The sequence below is a fragment of the Pinus tabuliformis genome, chromosome 8 (assembly GCF_031772625.1).
Source record: "Pinus tabuliformis cultivar Carrire ecotype Pingquan chromosome 8, CPIR1, whole genome shotgun sequence".
Lineage (NCBI taxonomy): Eukaryota > Viridiplantae > Streptophyta > Pinopsida > Pinales > Pinaceae > Pinus > Pinus tabuliformis.
Genome location: NC_142294.1, coordinates 1,682,908,482 through 1,682,923,941, shown reverse-complemented (window position 1 = coordinate 1,682,923,941; position 15,460 = coordinate 1,682,908,482). Strand labels below are relative to the sequence as shown.

At 37.6% G+C, this 15,460-nt stretch overlaps 1 protein-coding gene across 1 annotated transcript in view; it reads right to left on the bottom strand.

Annotated features, from left to right (window-relative positions):
* Positions 1–15,460, bottom strand: part of LOC149242702 (uncharacterized) — a 124,095-nt gene that overhangs the window by 90,448 nt on the left and 18,187 nt on the right. The window contains exons 2-3 of the mRNA XM_089370953.1: positions 1,235–1,280; positions 1,070–1,135 (exon numbers count right to left, since the gene is read on the bottom strand). Of these exons, the coding sequence (XP_089227079.1) occupies positions 1,070–1,135; positions 1,235–1,280 (112 nt within the window). The remainder of the gene's footprint in view (positions 1–1,069; positions 1,136–1,234; positions 1,281–15,460) is intronic.

Genomic DNA, 15,460 nt, shown 5'->3' with positions numbered 1-15,460 from the left:
GAAGTTGTTGGATCCTTATTACCGCCCTTTCATCCATACCCTCTTGTTTGACAATCCTCAGTAATTGTCCTTCACTTCCTTGACTGATTCTGACAATCAATTTAACTTCTTCAAGCATGATATCTTCATGCTTTTCATTTCCCTCATCAGCATGTTCATCCTGGCAACTTCTAGTCTTCTTTAGTTTTAAAACTACCTCTTCAACTTGAAACATGTCTGTCTCATTTTCATCAAATCCTGTAATCATAAAACAATTATCAGAATTAAAAATATAAGGCCTCATTACCTTTTCCTTCTCTGGCAACATCTCAGTATGTTGCTCTGAGTTTTCCTTCAATTCCTTTGTCAACACATCAGTATGTTGATTTAAACTCTCCTCCATATCATTTGTTTCAATGATATCTCTCTGCTCTGGTTCACAATAATGAACTCCTCCTTCTGTAATGTCAATTTGCTGAACTTTCATTACCATTCTCTTTTCCTTATGATTGTCATTCATGACAATTTCTATCTTCCTTTTTCAGCAATTTATCCCGAGTATATATCCTTTGTTTTTCCAACTGCCTTCTTTGAAAGTCTAATTTTCTAAATAACTCAATAATTTTAATTGGAGTAGAATTTGGAAATTTCATATAATTTTCCATGCCTTCCTTTGTTATTGACCAATCATCAGATTTCCTTTCTCCCTTTGCTAAATCTTTTGCATAGGCTTCTTCTTTCTTCAATTATGTGATTTTCTTTTCTTTGTCTTGAGACAAATTTGCCTCCCCTTCTTCTTCAATAAACTTTGTCTTGTTGTCTCTCTGTAAACCTTCTTCAAGAGCTATCCTTGCCCCATCATCTGCATTAATATTCTCCTGCATTTTTTCTTCATCAATAACATTAATCAAATTCATTAGATTACCTCTCTGAGACAATATTCCTTCATTCTTCATCAAAATAAGATTTTGATCTTCCATCTCTATGACAACTTCAAATGAATGTCTTCTCCCATTAAGTAACTCATTCATAGACTCTTTCTACTGTAACCAATCAAATTCTTCCTCTTCTCAGAAATTTTCTTTGTCACGTTTTACTTCAATATCTTCATCCATCCTGAAGACATCTTCACAAAGTTGCCTTTCTCCTGCAATACCTGCAATCATACACAAATTATCAGTTTTAAAAACATAAGACCTTGTGGTCTCGCTTGATGTTTCAATCATCATATCTCCTTACTGTCTTGAATTCTCACAATAATTCATAAGATCTTTCATAGATATCCAGTCTTCATCTTCACCCTGTTCAGCTTCACAAATGGAAACATCCATTTCCAACTCAGCTTCTATGAGTTTTTCCACCAGCCACTTCACTTGCTTATGTTGTAGCCTTTTTTGTAACTTAGACCACTTCACTATCTTTTTCCTCAAGACCCAACCTTGTCTTTGATTTTCCTCTAGTAGCATCCTTAATACATTGAGTTGTTCTTTTAACTCCGCAATCTCCTTGTCACACTCCTCTTCACTCGTTCTCTTGCCATTTGCCTTGGCATCCTCCTTCTTCACTTTTCTTCTGTTGTGGTCTTCCTCTGAACCTCTATTACCTCTGTTATGGCTATCAGTAGTCATCTCCTTCTCTATCTTCATGAGTTCCTCACTCACTTACTATGAGTTGTATTAAAGCCTCTACAACAGTAAGTCCTCCCTGCTGCCACTTACCTCACCAAGCTCTCCTCTATACTTGGTCTTTTGGCAAGCACTTGGTTCTCTATTCTCTCGAACCTCTTTGAGCACTTCTCTCTGCTCCTTCTAGGCTTCAACTCATCTGCACCTTTTAAGAACACAATTGTCCTCTTTATCCAACCTCTCTTGGAATTCTTCAAGGTTCTGCCACATTCTGCTTTCATTCAGAAACTTTTACCAAATTCTTTCATCCCTTAGAAATTCTACCCACATCCTCTGTGGAATTTCCTTTATGATCTTTCCATGAGATGCAACAATACCTCTACAGTAACAAGTCCCTCTTGCTACATGATACCTCACCAAGCTTCTCTTCTCTGAGATCAGGCCTTTGGCATCTCTCGGTTCTCTCCTCTGGAACCAATTGAGCACTCCTTGCTCTAGGTTGCTGCAATCTTCTCACCTTCTTATGCCGCTACCTTCAAGACCTCTGCATGATCTTGTTCTACTATTCACGTGCACTTTGAATGGATTGTTCTCTGTTTCTTTGCATCTGCAATTTTTGCTACACTTTATCTCTGTGTGCCCACTGTTTGTCAGATTTAAAATTTGATCTCCTCTTACCTGCATCCACACCTTCAAAACATAATTCTATTTTAAGTTTCTAAAAGAATTCTTACAAGAAGAATTTCGTTGTTCTCCTCTGATACCAAATGATGCAGCGTAAGCTGCACATATCCACAGTATGCATATACAATGCATGTTGCATACATCCCAGGAATTCCAAAATTCCTTACTTGGTAAAACCTTCACAATTCAAGGTTTAATTCTCCTTCAATAAATTCCATCCGGAAACATTTCATTTAACTATCCAAAGTCTAAACTTTATAGACATTTGAGCGGAATCTTATAAATCCTTCCATACTCTTTAGACCTTGGCTAAAACTCAGACTTAGACCTTCATTAATTAATCCTGACATTAACCATAATACATTTATTCCACTCATTTCTATTATAATTCCCATATAATAGAAATATTTCATAACCACACTTAAACCTTACCTTACCACCATTCCACAAACATTTTCACGTATATCGATGCTCTCTTTAGCGCATTCAACCTCTATTGTCGATCTCATTCCTTAATCCAACGGTTATTGCGTCACCCAATCACCAACTAGCTTGGTTGATCTCCACCGTTGATCAATCCCGCTCGATCCAACGGCTATCGCACAATCTCGTGTGAAATCGTGCACGAGCGATATCAGGTCGAGAGCGCGCGAGAAAAGTAGTTTTCTCGTGCTATGTGTCGCCCGCTAAGGGTAATCGCGTGAAATTTTATAATACCACTTACAACTTTTAGGGCACACGAGAAACTACTTACCACCTATGAAGATTGCTCCACTATTCTGCACGTGGTTTTAATCTCCTCCATTCATCTCCTTGAATTTATCTTGCGCGACTTAATCTTAGCCGTCCATCAAACACAATCTCATCTGTTGATCTCACTGATCCAATAGTTCCTGTGCATTGTTACGTTATTTTGTTTCTTTCTGTGTAATAGCCCATTCATTCGGCTTTCTGCCTGTGTATTTGTTCTCGCCTTCCATTCTTCACTTGTTTTGATCTCAATCTCCGCTCTGTTACTTCATTTATTCGTGCCTTTACGCTTCCTTAATAAATCCTTAAGTTTTAGGAAACCTTATAGTTATACCTTCACTGTAACATTGAAGGTTTTCTCCAATACTGTCTATGTGTAAACCCGTGCACTCTTCTTTGTCTTCTTCTCTGATTCTGCACACCTGCAAACCTATGTTACGTAGAATTACTCTAATTCACACACAATTTATCATTCGATTACTCGATACAATCCACTCATACTCAGAAATCGAGTTATCTGTATTAATAAACAAACATTTACACAAGACTTTCTTTCTCGACCTGATCTTCTATATCAGTGGCCTTTCCTTTCCTGCCCGTAGGCTTACAGTCAACCCTATCTAATCTCTGAACTTTAATTCTCACTCTAACTAACTGACTCAATGCCTTTTTTGCTTACATTTATACAAAATGTTTTGTTAAACAATTCTGGTTCAGATCCTTAATCTGCTGAACTAAATCCCAAATATCCTCTAAGTCCACTTTTGACTCCACTAATCCCTAAGAATCCTCTCTAGTTTCATAAACCATGAAACCAATTTCTATTCTAAGACTTACAATTGATTTCCAAATCTCTCAATCCTCACTAATCACTCAGCATCACTCATGTTCTCCTACATTCGAGAGCATTTACAAATATCCTCACAATATCTAATTAATTCCTATTCCAGTCACTCAAAACATTAATAATTACATTAGTTTGATACATAGGAATCCAACTTCCTTGAAAACACAAGACCCCCTAAGTTAACTAGAATATAATGAAATTGTTGAGGTGAATGCTCCTGCATCAAAAGGCAATAACATGGGATTGAAAATCATAATTCTTGTGCAATATGCAGTAGATCAATTCCATGGTTCTCACTTCCAGCAAAGACTATTATTAACAGCATGACACAATTACAAGTGGTGACAACATCAAATTCCAGTTTTCTAGTCAGAATGGAATCTTAGAGGTAGCACTTCAAATTAGCCATGCAAAGGAACTTAAACTAATTGATCTTAACATACTGTGAGAAGTAGATCCAACGTGTGGTTTCCATTTTAAGCATTAGGTATTGTCATTCGAGCTTCATATGTGCAAGCAACTGATTAGGAAGTGACCCTAGTCCAAAAATTTTAGGAATATAGCAAAAGAACCAGAGTGTTCTAAATTGGAGGATGGTTAAACCAACACCTTTTGCCACAGCCACAAAGTACAGTTAGATTCAGTAGACCTCTCTAGATAAGGTCTGATCTCTGCTTCCATAATCTCATGTTGTTGTTGTAGATTAATTTACCACCTAGCCTCTGAAATACATAGTGTTCACACAGTCAAACGATGTTCAATGCGATAACATCAATCCCAGTGAGGCAAGTTCCCATGTTAAGTTTTAAGACAACCAAATGTCATGTTGCCAGGTCAATGCACATATGGTCTTATGTCCTATTATAGTGAGTATGGATAAACTAATTATATGACATCATGAAAAGTCGTCAATTTCTCAAACAACCTCTAGCACCCATATGAAACCTAGAGTGAGGATCACTGCAGACTGTTAAAGTTTGTCACATGGTACAAAATTACTAAATGTAGTGGACAGCTAATTTAATCGACTGTTTAATTGTACCTTAAACTTCCCATAAGCAATTCGGCATTAGCAACTCAACCACTAGAGAAAACCATGAGTAGACCCTCCATCAATTCACAGTGCACACCCATAACAGAGCTTCATAGTATTTATATCAACGCTGGTAAGTTCTATACTACTAGGTGCCATTACAGTAAGTTCATCTATTTTACCTAAATTAGAAATTGTGACTATTGGAAGCAAATGCTAACACTAATTTCCATAAAACAATTCCTCAAGACCACTTCAGACAGACCATTCAGCTAATGTAAACTGCGGCAAAGGCAGATACATTGTATAGTATTTGAAAGCCTTAACAACCCTGCCATCACTAACAACATATCAGATGAATCTGCAACTCACCGTTGTTATTATTTGCAAGGTCCACTTTATCAATGTCAAATGACAACTCACTAACCATTTTAGCAAACCAATTCTAGGTTATATATGTGAGCACTGTCAATGTTATTTACCTGGGGCAATACAGCCGTTGCAAGTACACACCAACTGCTAGGCCAAACCCATTTCAGACTGAACAACTAGTGCATTTAATAAAGATGTATCACTCACTAAGCACTAAATCAGATGTGTTTTCATATTTAACACATGGTGCACTTTTTCTGGAAATTTCAATTGGATGATTCCATCAACACAGCCACCAAGCCTGTTTCAGATTTCCTGCCTAGCCTATAATTAGCCTATAATTGCAATTTACTCCCTATTACTAAATCTTGCCAGGTGCATTTCAACAATGTTGTCAATCCTCAGAGAGGGTTGCACCCAAAGATGGCCTACTACCCTGAGCACTTCTTGGAGTTGAGAGACGGGCTTATTGTTCGACCCCAATATACTTTTCACCATTGGATGCATGCTCTTCGCATTCCTCTAGGCCAGTTCAGAGTAGGTTCTCATAGACTTCGGGTAGAGACGAACCACCGGGTGGATGGACCAGACAGAATCTGCAAGGTATGTCATCTATAGGAAGTGGAGACTAAGGTGCACTTATTCTTGGATGCCCTGTCTACTGCGAGATCAGAGGAAGGTTTCATTGCTTGTTTAGAGATTCTCAGATTCTCAGATATAGTAGTTTCTTGACTTCTTGGAGTTTACTTTCTTTGCATAGTCAGTCCATTAGAGTGTTAAATGTGATTCTGTCAGGCTCATGGCCTTTTTGCAGCATAACAACTAATGGGATTTCCCAGTCTTGCAGAGCCTGTCTATTAGGGTATTATAAGTAAAAAAATCAAGAACTTGTCGTTTGCTCATCGTTTGATTGAAAACCCTTAATAGCGTGCTCAACTCTGAAATCCCTGCAAAGCCTTTTATGCTTCCAACATTCGAAACATACCCATGTGCTTCCACTCCCTCAAACAGTTCCAATGCATAATCCAATCTACCTGTTTCACAATGACAATTAATGATAATCGTCAAAGTTATCAGGTCTGGAAGGATGTCAGCTTCAATCATCAACCTATTTACAGACAATTTTGATTCATGTTGAGTCCGTCAAACAAGGTTACATAACAAAAGATTGCAGGTGATGAGAGCGGAGATGGATATACATTTAGGTGAAAGCAGGTGATTGAAGGTGTCCAATGCGACTTGAATTCTGTTGGTGCAACAAAGTGTTTTAATGAGCATGTCTGCAGTGGCGGTCAAAGTGCGGAAGGAGAGTCGATGAATGGAGATGTTATTGTTGCAGAGGGAGAGCATTGCGTTCCTCGTGGTAGTGGCCGCCATGTCGGGCGAGCGAGGAGGACCCAAAAACCTGCGAGAGAGAAATTTGTAGGTGTAGAGCAGCTCCTTGAAACCCTAAATCCCGGTGTGTATTTATTTGAGTTGAGGGTGCATTGTAGGAGTCGTCTAAAAACGCGAAGGAATTGCCCGGACAGTCAAAAGTGGCCGGAATCCGGGTTAAAAAATTCAAAAAATCTTTGTAGAGACAATGTTTGAATCATGTTTTTTGATGGTGGAAATGGATTCAACACCATCAAAATCAAAAAAGTATAAAACACCTAAAATTTTGAAGTTTAACAACTATAACCTGGATTTACAAAAATCCTTGCCAGATTTTCTCTAAATATAACCGAAATTTCCATAATTTTCCGAGCAATTCCTCCGGCTAGTTAGACTACGGCGGCATTGCACGGGACATCCCTTTGTCTGAGATGAAATTTTATGATGTTACAAATCGAAAAAGTTATCAACTCCTTTTACTTAAAATTACTTTTATATTTTTTATAATAATTTTTTTTAATTTAAAATATATAATTTTTCATGATAAATTCTCATATGTTTTTTTGTTCCATAAGAAAATTCAAAGAGAATTATAAATTTAAAACAAAAAATATATAAGTAACCATAATATATAATTGATGATGAAGATTTTTCCATAATTATGTATTTGAAGATTTCTCAATAACTGTGGATTTTCATTGAACAAAGATTTATCTATAAATATATATATATTTTTATCAAACATAAAAAATTATCAAAATGTTATTATATATATATATATATATATATATATATATATATATAAAGGAAGTTAGATAAGATAAGATAATTATGTTTATGTCTAACTAATGATCACAAAGTAGGTAAAGGTAATGTTGAGTACAATGATGTCCATACAAAGCAGGAGAACCAAGCGATCTCCTAAAAAAGATACAATGCATGAAGTAAATCAACATTATAAAATTCCATGTAATAAATGTTAAAAACAATAACCATGGATGACTGGGACACGTATTCCAAGCTGAATGTTGGGCAAGACATCATGGGGGGTGTTCATTTGATTGTTATGGCTAAAGAAATTGGCAAAGGCAATGGCTAAGGCGTTAAAAGGCATTTTGACACATTTATTTATTAAAATAATGTAAATTAGGAGAAAAAGAAGGTGAAAGGTCACAGGTTGCATGTGAAGAGGAAAATGAAGGAAAATAATGGAAAATGAAGAAAATAGAGGCATCATTCATAAAAAGGCTTATGAGGATCAGTTGGTAAGCTTTTGCCAATTCAATTTTGGAGCTCTCTAATTATTCTTTCTTTCTCTCCCATACTCTTGGCTACTTAGAGTTTTCTTGGAGCACTCTTGGAGGCTGTGGCATACTTGGATTCTTAGAGCAAGAAGGCAAAGGAAGAGCAGGAAAGTGCAAGAGGGCATCGGCATCAGCAACAACAACTACATCATATTTTCTTGCAAGTATCGAGTTGCATGTATGGTTTCTTCCCTAGTTTTGGCATGCATTGCACGTGTATGTGATTTCTTGGTTGTGATCTGTCATTGGCATGGAGTATTGCCTGGATCGGCAGTGGATTGCCTAGCCTTGCCATTTCCTGGATATCCATGGTAATTGTGGGTTTACTTTCATTGCTTTGTTTTGGTTGGTTCTCATGTTTCCTTAGCTTGGGTTGAGTTATTAGTCCTAGAAGCCCTTGGTTGAACAAACGCTCTGGAAGCCCTGTAATGGCTTGGGTTGAAATACTAGTCCTAGAAGCCCTGGTTGAACAAACGCTCTGGAAGCCCTGTAACAGCTTGGGTTGAGCTACTAGTCCTAGAAGACCTGGTTGGACAAACGCTCTGGAAGCCCTTGGTGGGTTGAGTTACTAGTCCTCGAAGCCTTGGTTGGACAAACGCTCTGGAAGCCCTGTATAAGTTGTGGGTTGAGTTACTAGTTCTGGAAGCCTTGGTTGGAAAAACGCTCTAGAAACCCTGCATAAGCTATGGGTTGAGTTACTAGTTCTAGAATCCTTGGTTGGACAAATGCTCTGGAAGCCCTGGAAGGCTTGGATGGAGACCAATCTGATGATGTTTTTTGGTGATGTCCAATTGTGAGGTGGAATCATTGTTTCATGGGTTGAGATGGATAGCCTCTGAAAGCCCTGGATGAGTTTTGATTGATGTGTTCTATGAGATCCCACATTCATGCTTGGAATATGGCACGGGGGTGAATGGATGAAGAGAGATTTGGCTCAACCATTCTACGGCTGGGTGGAACATGGTAGTCCCATCTCCGCTTGGTTCATTTTATTCTTTAATGAGAAATCCATTCCCTTGATTTTCATGTGTAAAGGTACTGATGTATTTATGGATTTGATGGTTGATATGTTTATTGTATTTTTGTTCCTATTATGCTGGTTATATGCACATTTCGTAACAGCAGCGATGTATGGCTCTCAGCATGTTTTTACTTGTATATGAATGGATAATGTGTTTATGAATTAATGGAGGATAATGCAGCAAATGGCAAGAGGGAACAATGGTTCATAGCGATTCTCAGATAAGTATCAAATCCCTACACTTAATTTTGTTTTTTACACATGTAGGTTACATGTTGATGATATGTTTGACGAAATGTCTATCATGGCTAGTAGGGGCCTGGTGATGATCTTGTTCATATTATTGCTTTTGCATCATTGTTTCCTTGCATCGTTACTAATTCTAAGTGATCATTCCATTTTGGGCAGTGTCCCGGGCTCTGGGCCAAAAAAGGTGGCTCAAATCCCGGAATGCTAGCATTAGTGCTGAGACTAACTCGCCTGGGCAGTGTTTGGGAAGTGTTATAAAGCACCTGGGCAGTGTCTGGGGAGCGTTAGTCCTGAAACTAACTCACCTAGGAAGTGTCTAGGGAGCGTTACCATGCCCTTAAGTCTCTCAAACAGCAGTGGGACCCAGAGATAAGCAGTCTAAGTGGTTGATTTGTCTCCCGAAGGTTATTTGGATGATGTTGGATGACTGTATGTGATGTTCCGTCGATTCCATTTCCTTAAAGTCACCAAGGAGGTTGAATCTTATCATAGTGGTCACTCGTCGCATGTTTACCTCGGCTGGCCAATTGCTTGGGTAGATGTGGGAGGAGGGTGTTACAAACATCTAACCCTAGCAGAGAAGATCCAGGAGCTAATGAGTTTGAGGATTAAACCCATCTCTCCTAACATTCGAGGTTGAATGAAGAACAGTGAAGAAACTCAACAAAGTCTGTTGGCCTGATGAAGAGCCGATGGAAAGTGCGGATTGTCCACTAAATTGTTCCTTGGGGGGTTCGCTCATTACTGAGGTCTGGAGGACCTAGTCCATCTCCTAGGAACATATTTGCTGCTGAGATCTTGTGTGGTGGGGTGAGGTCCCACGAATCCTCATTGATATGGAGTCTAGATACGTACTGGTATCAATTGGTCTCTTGTTGCCTCTGTCTGAAGGTAGTACCTTGAAAAATGTCGTGATCCTCTGTGTGGGGTCTGGTCTGATGGGAGGCTGAAGAATATGCGCATGGAACCTAAGAGCCTCTTGCATATATAGGGCCAGACATATTTGATCGTGATACCTGAAAAAGTCGATGAGGGTCCGAGAATCTCTGAACAAGCAATGAAACCTTCCTCTGATCTCATAGTAGACAAGGCATCCAAGAATGAAGTGTACCTCGGTCTTCACTTCTTGTAAATGACATACCTGACAAATTTTGTCTGCTCTATCCACCTGGTGGTCCGTCTCTACCCGAAATCTATGAGAACCTACTCTAAACTTGCCTAGAGGAATGCAAAGAGCATGCATCCAGTGGTGAAACATATACTAGGGTTGAACAATGAGCATGTCTCTCAACTCCAAGAAGTGCTCAGTGTAGAAGGCCATCTTTGGGCGCAACCCTCTCGAAGGATTGACCCAGGTGACCTAGATGAACTGCTTGTAGTTGTCCTCCCTGATGATCTTGTTTAGCTCATGTCTAGTAGGTAAATGGTGACCAGGAGAATCTAAGGAATATCAGAAAGGAGGTAGGCAAGGCAAATGAATTCCCACTCACTCTAAGAGATCTTAAAATCCTATAAACTAACATCTGGCCCGGCCTGAGGGAGTAGAATAGGCGATAGTCTCAGAAGAGAAATATGCCAAGGATAATGGTACCTACTCTTTATTGAGTCTGCAAAGCTCTAGACACGATGCAAGAATGAAACCAATCTAAAGATTGTCTCAAGCAGAAAGGGTTTAGCTCCAAACTCTGCAAGGATGATGTGTTGTGGTACTGTCAATTTGCATCTAATGATGCGACAGAGAAAAAGAATCTGGACTCTCTTAGCTGAAGCCCAACCTAAATCAAGTAAAGGTGGTCCCCAAATCTCTGAGTCATATAGAACAGTGGGACGGATCAAGGTGCCCATGAAGCTCATCTTCGATGAGACGTCCTGGAAGAGAAGGGCTAAGGATCCATATCCTTTGTTGATTTGAGGCTGAAGCGTAGGTCGCAAACTGAAGGGAGGACCTAAGAATTGCACCCCCAAGTAAGTATATGTGTTGGTGATCTCAATCTCCTCCCCTCTGAATAGGAAGTGAAGATCTAAGGTTTTATTCACTCAATTGAAGATCATAACCTTGGTTTTACCTAGGTTGATCGTCAAATGTTGATGATCACAAAATAGAGCAAAGGTATCCACCTACCTTTGTAACCCGTCTGGGGATGAGGAGAGGAGGACCACATCATCAGCAAAGAGTAGAATAGATATCAAATCTTGGTGAAGAAGGCAACCATCATTGTTATGGATATGCTCGTGTAGAAATGCCTCCAACTCATCAATATAGATCCTGAACAGGGTAGGGGACAGTGGACAACCCTGTTTAACCCCAATAGTGCTTCAGATGAAATCAGACATCCCATGAGCCGCGTGAAGACGACCAAGAATGGACTCATATAGGCGCATAATAGTGGTCAATAGGGTTGCATACATTGTGGAAATCTGCATTCTAAAATGGAATAGGTGTTAATTATGCAAGTCATTACTTTTTATAAAAATGTGTTTACATCTCTATCCCACTTTGTAATAGTTGAGATACCTCTAATTATTTTATTATTTAAGTATGTTTAAAATTAAGTTATTGCACCATTATTATAATAATAATATATAAAGAAAAAATAGTGATGCATTGACACTAGTTCATTATTTCTTTAATTTAATTTAAAAGAAAACTATTACACCAATACAACAAAAGAAAACTGTAACATCAATATATAAAAAAATCATCATACAGGAATTAGATAACATTAACCATGTGCAAATCTATTTACATTGTTCATACAGAAAACTATATATATATATATATATATATATATATATATATATATATATATATATATATCCAACATATTCAAATGTCAGAAAAGGAAGTAGTTTTTAAATAACAAACATGAAAAATTAGATATGTGAATATGTTGTCCCAAAGTTGTTATTTCGTGCATGGTCATATCTTTGATGTTGGTTGAATGGATGTTAAAACTATAACATCCTCTTCTTTTCAACAATAATTACATTTTGGATTTCAGACATCTGCGGTTCATTTCTTTTAAGTTGAATCTCGTAGTACCCGCAGTAATGATCATACTTGTCAACTTTTCAAATCCCAACAGGGATCCATCATCAGGAAAATTATTGAATGATGATAGAAGAAGAGCTTAGTGAGAGGCCACTCTTCTTGCTATCTTTATTCTGAAATTTTTGAGTAAAATGGTCTCATTCCATGTATCCCCTCCATACAGGAATATAATTTTGGATTTCAGGCATTTATGGTTCATTTCTTTTAAGTTGAATCTCGGAGTACCCACAATAATGATCATACTTGTCAAAGTTTCAAATCCCAACAAGGATCCATCATCAGGAGAATTACTGAATGATGAAAGAAGAAGATTTCTCTCACTAAGCTCTTCTTCTATCATCATTCAGTAATTGTCCTGATGATGGATCCTTGTTGGGATTTGAAACGTTGACAAGTATGATCATTATTGTGGGTACTCTGAGATTCAACTTAAAAGAAATGAACTACAGATGCCTGAAATCCAAAATTATACCCTATATGGAGGGGATACATGGAATGAGACCATTTTACTTGAAAATTTCAGAATAAAGATAGAAAGAAGAGTTGCCTCTCACTAAGCTCTTCTTCTATCATCATTCAGTAACTGTCCTGATGATGGATCCCTGTTGGGATTTGAAACGTTGACAAATAATTACATTATTGTTACTAACACAATATATATAAATAAAACCAACTTAATGTGCGTATATGATGTAAGGCATCTATATATGGCTACCTGATAGACTAATTTTTGCTACAATTTTAAATTTTTATAAGTTACGACTAGATGTACATAGTCACAAAATGGATAAGATGTATATCTCAGATATATGGTTACAAGACATAAATTTTGATCATAGATTTAAATTGTATTAGCTATCAAGAGGAATGGATAAGAACATGGCATATATTGTATCTATAAACATCGTTTTACTAATAGAAAATATGTTGGTTTTTTTCTTATTGAAAAACAAAAAAAAAACAACTTGCAACTTGCAACTTTATTTTTGTAAATTAATGCTTTGTAATGTCAAAAAATCAGGATTAATCCTCCTCAAACCATCACCATTAGTTGGCTTACATATTTCCATACAGCCCTAGATACAAAATTCACAAGACTAAACACCACACCATGGCCACAAAATTCATAAGACTGAACACTACACCATGACCAACACAGAGTAATAAAAACTAAGTACATCATAAAGCCAAAAGCCCTTTTGACTAGGAAAAACCAAAACACAAAGAACGTAGAACTACAAATCCAACCACTAGGAACTTTAACCATTATCTGAAGAAGATATTGTTGTTGGTACCCTCACACTCAAATCTAGAGGATCTAGCGAATTCCCACTATCAAATTCACATGCAATGTGCCCCTCCACATGGGCAAGGCAAGAATAAGTCTTGTCCAAGCATACGCATTGATTCATGAGCATTCTTTTTTTGTACTCCGAGACCGCTCCACTTGCTTGTCTTTCAGGAACAAACCCAACAATGTCTTCATTTGCTAGTGCAGGGCCACAAAGTTCTTATATTGCTTCTTCCTGCCCCTTGTGTGCCCAATATTAAGAAGCCAAGTCGGCATATCCTCTAAGATTTCTAAATCTAAGTGGGATTGTCTCTCCACACCAGCTTAAGTCTAAATTTTGTGAATTTCCTTCCTTGTTTCTAGCAAAATTGCATTGAAGTAAGTGGCAACCGAGTCATGAAAGAAAAGCCTCACTCCTCTCTACCCTCTTGGACCATTGCCCCCTCTCCCTACCTACAATGAATTCGTTGATGTGATGGCATGACAAAGACCGGGAGAGCGCACCTGGAGTACCTACTATGTATACCTCTGCCTGCAAAAAAACAAGAGAAAAGACCATACACATACATCACAGAACCAAAGCTCCAACCCACTATATCATCCCCAATGCTCATGACACAGACCTTAGACTCAATAGAAGCACCAAAGTGTTGGACAGAGGTCGCAGTGGCCTCTACAGAGGGTCCATTCTCCAACACCATTAAACAAATACTCATATTCACACAAAACATAAGACCCTTGACACAGAAGACTCTCAAACACCCAAGAAAACCAACCCATGGGAGCCCTTCAACCACACTGAACAATTCACGTGACAACAGACACCATTATTTACACAAATTATATCCCACGCCCTAGACATTACCAATTGACAGAAACCCAAGAACAAAGGACGCGAAATGGTTGCCAAGCCAACCAAAAGGCTCTCATGCCTTCAAAAAATTCCATGTATACCCATAACTTAATGATGCAAATTTAGTTTTTGAATAAGAAAACTTCATAAAACAACATCTCTAATGTATTCAATCAAAGATGCAAATTTATCATAAAGTTTATAGTATTCTAATGCTAAAATAAGTTTTTTTTATGATGAATATATTTAAGAAGGTAAAGTAGTGTTATCATACAAACATTTGTGTTAAAGATACTTTAAAATGCTAAAAAAGCAATTAACCTCATTTTTGTGTTTAAAACACCTTGGGAACCAACAAGGTGCGATTTCCATAATTTTAAGTCAAAGATACTCTCACATATTCGTAATTTGGGATTTTGTTCCACATTAATCCTCCATTTCTTCCTCTTGAAACCAACAATTTCCTTCTCACATATAACCAACATTCATTCATTAAAGAACATAAATCAACAAAGATTCCAAGGCTTCCAAAAACCATAGAGAGTCGATAACATCAATCATGACAATATTTATGATGACTTCTTGATGAGAAAAGAAAGTCTATACTTTCTTCATATGACTATTATTGTTTTGGATGTCACACATTTGCGCAAAAAAGAATAGACAATCCTATTGTCACTACTAAGAATAGGCCATCCAATTAAAAACATTTGATTTTACCTCACAAAGGAATACCAAAAGTGTTGACTTTGTATATATCCTATTAAACAAGCCTAAAATCAAAATTACTTTGCAAATCATAAGAAAATGTTAGTGAAAGCATGTTCATTGTTAGCTTCAATATGTTCCTCCATAGATGACTTTATCTCTTGAGCCAAGCATTCCATTTCCACATTTCCAAGGGCTTGTTGAACAAACTCTTCTTCATTTCCCTCATCTGGAGATGACCCAATCGACATCCTTTCAAAGAAGTTGTTGATTGCAAACTCCTTATCAAATTAATAACCAAATGATACATCTTGTTGC